General features: G+C 53.0%; 1 protein-coding gene across 1 annotated transcript in view; it reads right to left on the reverse strand.

Annotated features, from left to right (window-relative positions):
* The window catches only part of prodh2 (proline dehydrogenase 2), a gene marked incomplete at its 5' end in the record, with an annotated part of 20,832 nt that overhangs the window by 1,639 nt on the left and 9,193 nt on the right, over positions 1 to 10,000 (reverse strand). The window contains 2 exons of the mRNA XM_041182539.1: positions 7,226 to 7,314; positions 8,751 to 8,861. Coding sequence (XP_041038473.1) covers positions 7,226 to 7,314; positions 8,751 to 8,861 — 200 coding nt within the window. The remainder of the gene's footprint in view (positions 1 to 7,225; positions 7,315 to 8,750; positions 8,862 to 10,000) is intronic.

Consider the following 10,000-nt stretch of genomic DNA (forward strand, 5'->3'; position numbering starts at 1 on the left):
AGATCAGGGTTCTAGACAGAGAGAGAGAGATCAGGGTGTTAGAGAGAGAGAGAGAGATCAGGGTGTTAGAGAGAGAGAGATCAGGGTGTTAGAGAGAGAGAGAGATCAGGGTGTTAGAGAGAGAAAGATCAGGGTGTTAGAGAGAGAGAGATCAGGGTGTTAGAGAGAGAGAGATCAGGGTGTTAGAGAGAGAGAGATCAGGGTGTTAGAGAGAGAGAGATCAGGGTGTTAGAGAGAGAGAGATCAGGGTGTTAGAGAGAGAGAGAGAGATCAGGGTGTTAGAGAGAGAGAGAGAGATCAGGGTGTTAGAGAGAGAGAGATCAGGGTGATAGAGAGAGAGAGATCAGGGTGTTAGAGAGAGAGAGATCAGGGTGTTAGAGAGAGAGAGAGAGAGATCAGGGTGTTAGAGAGAGAGAGAGATCAGGGTGTTAGAGAGAGAGAGATCAGGGTGTTAGAGAGAGAGAGAGATCAGGGTGTTAGAGAGAGAGAGAGATCAGGGTGTTAGACAGAGACATCAGGGTGTTAGAGAGAGAGAGAGATCAGGGTGTTAGAGAGAGAGAGAGATCAGGGTGTTAGAGAGAGAGAGAGATCAGGGTGTTAGACAGAGACATCAGGGTGTTAGAGAGAGAGAGAGATCAGGGTGTTAGAGAGAGAGAGAGAGATCAGGGTGTTAGACAGAGACATCAGGGTGTTAGAGAGAGAGAGATCAGGGTGTTAGAGAGAGAGAGATCAGGGTGATAGAGAGAGAGAGATCAGGGTGTTAGAGAGAGAGATAGAGATCAGGGTATTAGAGAGATAGAGATCAGGGTATTAGAGAGATAGAGATCAGGGTGTTAGAGAGAGAGAGATCAGGGTGTTAGAGAGAGAGATCAGGGTGTTAGAGAGAGAGAGATCAGGGTGTTAGAGAGAGAGAGAGAGAGATCAGGGTGTTAGAGAGAGAGAGAGAGATCAGGGTGTTAGAGAGAGAGAGAGAGATCAGGGTGTTAGAGAGAGAGAGAGAGATCAGGGTGTTAGAGAGAGAGAGATCAGGGTGTTAGAGAGAGAGAGATCAGGGTGTTAGAGAGAGAGAGAGAGATCAGGGTGTTAGAGAGAGAGAGATCAGGGTGTTAGAGAGAGAGAGATCAGGGTGATAGAGAGAGAGAGATCAGGGTGTTAGAGAGAGAGAGAGAGATCAGGGTTCTAGACAGAGAGAGAGAGATCAGGGTGTTAGAGAGAGAGAGATCAGGGTGTTAGAGAGAGAGAGATCAGGGTGTTAGAGAGAGAGAGAGAGATCAGTGTGTTAGAGAGAGAGAGAGAGATCGGGGTGTTAGAGAGAGAGAGAGAGAGATCAGGGTGTTAGAGAGAGAGAGAGAGATCAGGGTGTTAGAGAGAGAGAGAGATCAGGGTGTTAGAGAGAGAGAGAGATCAGGGTGTTAGAGAGAGAGAGAGATCAGGGTGTTAGAGAGAGAGAGATCAGGGTGTTAGAGAGAGAGAGATCAGGGTGTTAGAGAGAGATAGAGATCAGGGTGTTAGAGAGATCAGGGTGTTAGAGAGAGAGAGAGAGATCAGGGTGTTAGAGAGAGAGAGATCAGGGTGTTAGAGAGAGAGAGATCAGGGTGTTAGAGAGAGAGAGAGAGATCAGGGTGTTAGAGAGAGAGAGATCAGGGTGTTAGAGAGAGAGAGATCAGGGTGATAGAGAGAGAGAGATCAGGGTGTTAGAGAGAGAGATAGAGATCAGGGTATTAGAGAGAGAGAGTTCAGGGTGTTAGAGAGAGAGAGAGAGATCAGGGTGTTAGAGAGAGAGAGAGATCAGGGTGTTAGAGATAGAGATCAGGGTGTTAGAGATAGAGATCAGGGTGTTAGAGATAGAGATCAGGGTGTTAGAGATAGAGATCAGGGTGTTAGAGAGAGAGAGAGAGAGATCAGGGTGTTAGAGAGAGAAATCAGAGTGTTAGAGAGAGAAATCAGAGTGTTAGAGAGAGAGATCAGAGTGTTAGAGAGAGAGATCAGAGTGTTAGAGAGAGAGATCAGAGTGTTAGAGAGAGAGATCAGAGTGTTAGAGAGAGAGATCAGGGTGTTAGAGAGAGAGAGATCAGGGTGTTAGAGAGAGAGAGATCAGGGTGTTAGATAGAGAGATCAGGGTGTTAGAGATAGAGATATCAGGGTGTTAGAGAGAGAGAGATCAGGGTGTTAGAGAGAGAGAGAGATCAGGGTGTTAGAGAGAGAGAGAGAGATCAGGATGTTAGAGAGAGAGAGAGAGATCAGGGTGTTAGAGAGAGACAGAGAGAGATCAGGGTGTTAGAGAGAGAGAGAGATCAGGGTGTTAGAGAGAGAGAGAGATCAGGGTGTTAGAGAGAGAGAGAGATCAGGGTGTTAGAGAGAGAGAGAGATCAGGGTGTTAGAGAGAGAGAGATCAGGGTGTTAGAGAGAGAGAGAGATCAGGGTGTTAGAGAGAGAGAGAGATCAGGGTGTTAGAGAGAGAGAGAGATCAGGGTGTTAGAGAGAGACATCAGGGTGTTAGAGAGGAGAGAGAGAGAGGAGATCAGGGTGTTAGAGAGAGAGAGAGAGATCAGGGTGTTAGAGAGAGACAGAGAGAGATCAGGGTGTTAGAGAGAGAGAGAGATCAGGGTGTTAGAGAGAGAGAGAGATCAGGGTGTTAGAGAGAGAGAGAGATCAGGGTGTTAGAGAGAGAGAGAGATCAGGGTGTTAGACAGAGACATCAGGGTGTTAGAGAGAGAGAGAGATCAGGGTGTTAGAGAGAGAGAGAGATCAGGGTGTTAGAGAGAGAGAGAGATCAGGGTGTTAGACAGAGACATCAGGGTGTTAGAGAGAGAGAGAGATCAGGGTGTTAGAGAGAGAGAGAGAGATCAGGGTGTTAGACAGAGACATCAGGGTGTTAGAGAGAGAGAGATCAGGGTGTTAGAGAGAGAGAGAGAGATCAGTGTGTTAGAGAGAGAGAGAGATCGGGGTGTTAGAGAGAGAGAGAGAGAGATCAGGGTGTTAGAGAGAGAGAGAGAGATCAGGGTGTTAGAGAGAGAGAGAGATCAGGGTGTTAGAGAGAGAGAGAGATCAGGGTGTTAGAGAGAGAGAGAGATCAGGGTGTTAGAGAGAGAGAGATCAGGGTGTTAGAGAGAGAGAGATCAGGGTGTTAGAGAGAGATAGAGATCAGGGTGTTAGAGAGATCAGGGTGTTAGAGAGAGAGAGAGAGATCAGGGTGTTAGAGAGAGAGAGATCAGGGTGTTAGAGAGAGAGAGATCAGGGTGTTAGAGAGAGAGAGAGATCAGGGTGTTAGAGAGAGAGAGATCAGGGTGTTAGAGAGAGAGAGATCAGGGTGATAGAGAGAGAGAGATCAGGGTGTTAGAGAGAGAGATAGAGATCAGGGTATTAGAGAGAGAGAGTTCAGGGTGTTAGAGAGAGAGAGAGAGATCAGGGTGTTAGAGAGAGAGAGAGATCAGGGTGTTAGAGATAGAGATCAGGGTGTTAGAGATAGAGATCAGGGTGTTAGAGATAGAGATCAGGGTGTTAGAGAGAGAGAGAGAGATCAGGGTGTTAGAGAGAGAAATCAGAGTGTTAGAGAGAGAGATCAGAGTGTTAGAGAGAGAGATCAGAGTGTTAGAGAGAGAGATCAGAGTGTTAGAGAGAGAGATCAGAGTGTTAGAGAGAGAGATCAGAGTGTTAGAGAGAGAGATCAGGGTGTTAGAGAGAGAGAGATCAGGGTGTTAGAGAGAGAGAGATCAGGGTGTTAGATAGAGAGATCAGGGTGTTAGAGATAGAGATATCAGGGTGTTAGAGAGAGAGAGATCAGGGTGTTAGAGAGAGAGAGAGATCAGGGTGTTAGAGAGAGAGAGAGAGATCAGGATGTTAGAGAGAGAGAGAGAGATCAGGGTGTTAGAGAGAGACAGAGAGAGATCAGGGTGTTAGAGAGAGAGAGAGATCAGGGTGCTAGAGAGAGAGAGAGATCAGGGTGTTAGAGAGAGAGAGAGATCAGGGTGTTAGAGAGAGAGAGAGATCAGGGTGTTAGAGAGAGAGAGATCAGGGTGTTAGAGAGAGAGAGAGATCAGGGTGTTAGAGAGAGAGAGAGATCAGGGTGTTAGAGAGAGAGAGAGATCAGGGTGTTAGACAGAGACATCAGGGTGTTAGAGAGAGAGAGAGATCAGGGTGTTAGAGAGAGAGAGAGATCAGGGTGTTAGAGAGAGAGAGAGATCAGGGTGTTAGAGAGAGAGAGAGAGATCAGGGTGTTAGAGAGAGAGAGAGAGAGATCAGGGTGTTAGAGAGAGAGAGAGATCAGGGTGTTAGAGAGAGAGAGAGATCAGGGTGTTAGAGAGAGAGAGAGATCAGGGTGTTAGAGAGAGAGAGAGATCAGGGTGTTAGACAGAGACATCAGGGTGTTAGAGAGAGAGAGAGATCAGGGTGTTAGAGAGAGAGAGAGATCAGGGTGTTAGAGAGAGAGAGAGATCAGGGTGTTAGACAGAGACATCAGGGTGTTAGAGAGAGAGAGATCAGGGTGTTAGAGAGAGAGAGAGAGAGAGATCAGGGTGTTAGACAGAGACATCAGGGTGTTAGAGAGAGAGAGAGATCAGGGTGTTAGAGAGAGAGAGAGATCAGGGTGTTAGACAGAGACATCAGGGTGTTAGAGAGAGAGAGAGATCAGGGTGTTAGAGAGAGAGAGAGATCAGGGTGTTAGAGAAGAGAGAGATCAGGGTGTTAGAGAGAGAGAGAGAGATCAGGGTGTTAGAGAGAGAGAGAGAGAGATCAGGGTGTTAGAGAGAGAGAGATCAGGGTGTTAGAGAGAGAGAGAGAGATCAGGGTTCTAGACAGAGAGAGAGAGATCAGGGTGTTAGAGAGAGAGAGATCAGGGTGTTAGAGAGAGAGAGATCAGGGTGTTAGAGAGAGAGAGATCAGGGTGTTAGAGAGAGAGAGATCAGGGTGTTAGAGAGAGAGAGATCAGGGTGTTAGAGAGAGAGAGATCAGGGTGTTAGAGAGAGAGAGAGAGATCAGGGTGTTAGAGAGAGAGAGAGAGATCAGGGTGTTAGAGAGAGAGAGATCAGGGTGATAGAGAGAGAGATCAGGGTGTTAGAGAGAGAGAGATCAGGGTGTTAGAGAGAGAGAGATCAGGGTGATAGAGAGAGAGAGATCAGGGTGTTAGAGAGAGAGATAGAGATCAGGGTATTAGAGAGATAGAGATCAGGGTGTTAGAGAGAGAGAGATCAGGGTGTTAGAGAGAGAGAGAGAGATCAGGGTGTTAGAGAGAGAGAGAGAGAGATCAGGGTGTTAGAGAGAGAGATCAGGTTGTTAGAGAGAGAGAGATCAGGGTGTTAGAGAGAGAGAGAGAGATCAGGGTTCTAGACAGAGAGAGAGATATCAGGGTGTTAGAGAGAGAGAGAGAGAGATCAGCGTGTTAGAGAGAAAGAGAGATCAGGGTGTTAGAGAGGGAGAGATAGAGATCAGGGTGTTAGAGAGAGAGAGAGATCAGGGTGTTAGAGAGAGATAGAGATCAGGGTGTTAGAGAGAGATAGAGATCAGGGTGTTAGAGAGAGAGAGATCAGGGTGTTAGATAGAGAGATCAGGGTGTTAGAGATAGAGATCAGGGTGTTAGAGATAGAGATCAGGGTGTTAGAGAGAGAGAGATCAGGGAGTTAGAGAGAGAGATAGATCAGGGTGTTAGAGAGAGAGAGAGAGATCAGGGTGTTAGAGAGAGAGAGAGAGATTAGGGTGTTAGAGAGAGAGAGAGAGAGAGATCAGGGTGTTAGAGAGAGAGAGAGAGAGAGATGAGGGTGTTAGAGAGAGAGAGAGAGATCAGAGTGTTAGAGAGAGAGAGAGATCGGGGTGTTAGAGAGAGAGATCAGGGTGTTAGAGATAGAGATCAGGGTGTTAGAGATAGAGATCAGGGTGTTAGAGATAGAGATCAGGGTGTTAGAGATAGAGATCAGGGTGTTAGAGATAGAGATCAGGGTGTTAGAGAGAGACAGAGAGATCAGAGTGTTAGAGATAGAGATCAGGGTGTTAGAGAGAGAGAGAGAGATCGGGGTGTTAGAGAGAGAGAGAGAGAGATCAGGGTGTTAGAGAGAGAGAGAGATCAGGGTGTTAGAGAGAGAGAGAGATCAGGGTGTTAGAGAGAGAGAGAGAGATCAGGGTGTTAGAGAGAGAGAGAGATCAGGGTGTTAGAGAGAGAGAGAGAGATCAGGGTGTTAGAGAGAGAGAGATCGGGGTGTTAGAGAGAGAGAGATCAGGGTGTTAGAGAGAGAGAGATCAGGGTGTTAGAGAGAGAGAGAGATCAGGGTGTTAGAGAGATAGATCAGGGTGTTAGAGAGAGAGAGAGATCAGGGTGTTAGAGAGAGAGAGATCAGTGTGTTAGAGAGATAGAGATCAAAATATTAAAGAGACCGAAGGAATAGAGAGGGGGAGAGCAAGAAACAGACAGAGCGGGAGAGCGGCAGAGACAGAGAGGGGGAGAGTGAGGAGCAGCGTGTGGCCAGAGAGAAAGACGGGGGGACACAGAGAGAGAAAGATGGAGTGAGAGAGACAAAGAGACAGCAAGAGAGAGACAGATGGAGGGAGAGGGAGGCAGAGAAACAGAGCTTGAGAGAAAGGGGGAGGCAGAAAGAGAGGCGGGACAGAGGGAGAGAGAAAACAGAGAGAAAGAGACAGAGAGAAACAGAGATAAAGACAAAGAGCAAGACAGAGGGTGAGGGACAGAGAAAGAAAGAAATAGAGAGGGAGGGGTGGAGAGAGAGGCAGTGATTGAGAGAGGGAGAGACAGAACGAGAAAAAAACAGAGGGGTCATAAAGAGAGATGGAGAGACAGAGCGAGTGTGATGGTGAGAGAGAGAGAGACAGAGAGAGAGACAGAGAGAGAGACAGAGAGAGAGACAGAGTGAGAGACAGAGTGAGAGACAGAGTGAGAGACAGAGTGAGAGAGACAGGGAGTAAGAGACAAGACAGTCAGAGAGACAGAGACAGAGAGAGACAGAGACAGAGAGAGAGACAGAGACAGAGAGAGACAGAGACAGAGACAGAGAGAGACAGAGACAGAGAAAGAGAGCGAGAGAGACAGGGAGTCAGAGAGACAGGGAGTGAGAGACAAGAGAGAGAGAGAGAGTGAGAGAGACAGAGAGTGAGACAGATGCTGAGAGAGAGAGAGAGACAGGGACAGAGAAAGAGATGGACATAACGAGGGAGGAAGGGTCGAAGGGAGAGTGATGGTGAGAGAGAAATGGAGGGATGAAGAGAGTGTGTCAGTACCTACCCAAAGTGAGAGAGATGTGGTCACACATTCCCAATAACTGAGCAAAGCAGACAAAGTGATTCTCCTGTCTGATTCCAAACTCCTGCATCCTGGGGAGAGAGTGTCACGGAGTGAGAGAGCGGAGAGTCTACCCTGGGGAAACAGTGTCACAGGGAGAGAGAGCGGAGATCCCACCCTGGGGAAAGAGTCACAGGAAGAGAGAGTGGAGACTCTACCCTGGGGAGAGTGTGTCACAAGGAGAGAGAGCAGAGAGTGTACCCTGGGGAGACAGTGTCACAGGGAGAGAGAGCAGAGAGTGTAGCCTGGGGAGACTGTGTCACAGGGAGAGAGAGCGGAGAGTGTACCCTGGGGAAAGAGTGTCACAGGGAGAGAGAGCAGAGACTCTACCCTGGGGAGAGTGTGTCACAAGGAGAGAGCGCGGAGAGTGTACCCTGGGGAGACAGTGTCACAGGGAGAGAGAGCGGAGAGTCTACACTGGGGAGTGTGTGTCACAAGGAGAGAGAGCGGAGAGTGTACCCTGGGGAGACAGTGTCACAGGGAGAGAGAGCAGAGAGTCTACACTGGGGAGTGTGTGTCACAAGGAGAGAGAGCGGAGAGTGTACTCTGGGGAGACAGTGTCACAGGGAGAGAGAGCAGAGAGTCTATCCTGGGGAGAGTGTGTCACAGGGAGAGAGAGCGGAGACTCTACCCTGGGGAGAGTGTGTCACAAGGAGAGAGCGCGGAGAGTGTACCCTGGGGAGACAGTGTCACAGGGAGAGAGAGCGGAGAGTCTACACTGGGGAGTGTGTGTCACAAGGAGAGAGAGCGGAGAGTGTACCCTGGGGAGACAGTGTCACAGGGAGAGAGAGCAGAGAGTCTATCCTGGGGAGAGTGTGTCACAAGGAGAGAGAGCGGAAAGTGTACCCTGGGGAGACAGTGTCACAGGGAGAGAGAGCAGAGAGTCTATCCTGGGGAGACAGTGTCACAGAGTGAGAGAGCGGAGAGTCTATCCTAGGGAGTGTGTGTCACAGGGTGAGAGAGCGGATTATTCCCAAATCAAAGCATTCACAAATAAATCCATATCTATTCAACTGGGACACGTATCCCGGGGGAGAGCCTGTACCCGGACCCCGGGGGAGAGTCGGTGCCCGGACCCCGGGGAGAGTCGGTGCCCGGACCCCGGGGGAGAGTCGGTGCCCGGACCCCGGGGGAGAGTCGGTGCCCGGACCCCGGAGAGAGTCGGTGCCCGTGGGGAGAGTCGGTGCCCGGACCCCGGGGAGAGTCGCTGGGTGTCCGGGGAGAGTGGGTGCCTGTACTCCGGGGAGAGTCGGCGGGATTTCGGAGACAGTGGGTGCTTGTACCCCAGGGAGAGTCGGTGCCTGTACCCCGGGGAGAGTCGCTGGGTGTCCGGGGAGAGTGGGTGCCTGTACTCCGGGGAGAGTCGGCGGGATTTTGGGGAGAGTTGGTTCGGGGAGAGTGGGTGCCTGAACCCCGGGGAGAGTCGCTGGGTGTCCGGAGACAGTGGGTAAAGGGCAATGCCCATTACCTGTGCAGGGCGTGTCTGACTGATTCCTCGTTGTGTGTGGCGATGACCAGTCCGAGTCTCTGCCCCGTCTCTCCCACCAAACGTAGCATCTTATCCAGGAGCCTCTGGTAACTGGGGGACCAACAACCATCATTAACCCACCATTCACCCCTCCCCCACAGCCCCTCCCCCACAGCCCCTCCCCCACAGCCCCTCCCCCACAGCCCCTCACCCCTCCCCCACAGCCCCTCACCCCTCCCCCACAGCCCCTCACCCCTCCCCCGCAGCCTCTCACCCCTCCCCCGCAGCCCCTCCCCCGCAGCCCCTCACCCCTCCCCCGCAGCCCCTCACCCGTCCCCCACAGCCCCTCACCCGTCCCCCACAGCCCCTCCCCCACAGCCCCTGCCCCCACCCCCGCAGCCCCTCCCCCCTCCCCCCCTCCCCCGCAGCCCCTCCCCCCCTCCCCCGCAGCCCCTCACCCCTCCCCCGCAGCCCCTCCCCCCTCCCCCGCAGCCCCTCACCCCTCCCCCCTCCCCCGCAGCCCCTCCCCCCTCCCCCACAGCCCCTCCCCCACAGCCCCTCACCCCTCCCCCACAGCCCCTCACCCCTCCCCCGCAGCCTCTCACCCCTCCCCCGCAGCCCCTCCCCCGCAGCCCCTCACCCCTCCCCCGCAGCCCCTCACCCGTCCCCCACAGCCCCTCCCCCACAGCCCCTGCCCCCACCCCCGCAGGCCCCTCCCCCCTCCCCCCCTCCCCCGCAGCCCCTCCCCCGCAGCCCCTCCCCCCTCCCCCGCAGCCCCTCACCCCTCCCCCGCAGCCCCTCCCCCCTCCCCCGCAGCCCCTCACCCCTCCCCCCTCCCCCGCAGCCCCTCCCCCCTCCCCCGCAGCCCCTCCCCCGCAGCCCCTCACCCCTCCCCCGCAGCCCCTAACCCTCCCCCGCACACCCTCACCCACAGCCCCTCACCCGTCCCCCACAGCCCCTCCCCCACAGCCTCTCCCCCGCAGCCCCTCACCCACAGCCCCTCACCCGTCCCCCACAGCCCCTCACCCCTCCCCCGCAGCCCCTCCCCCGCAGCCCCTAACCCTCCCCCGCACACCCTCACCCACAGCCCCTCACCCGTCCCCCACAGCCCCTCACCCACAGCCCCTCACCCCTCCCCCGCAGCCCCTCACCCCTCCCCCGCAGCCCCTCACCCCTCCCCCACAGCCCCTCACCCCTCCCCCGCAGCCCCTCCCCCGCAGCCCCTCACCCCTCCCCCGCAGCCCCTCACC

The sequence above is a fragment of the Carcharodon carcharias genome, unplaced genomic scaffold, assembly GCF_017639515.1.
Source record: "Carcharodon carcharias isolate sCarCar2 unplaced genomic scaffold, sCarCar2.pri scaffold_1028_ctg1, whole genome shotgun sequence".
In the NCBI taxonomy this organism is placed as follows: Eukaryota; Metazoa; Chordata; class Chondrichthyes; order Lamniformes; family Lamnidae; genus Carcharodon; species Carcharodon carcharias.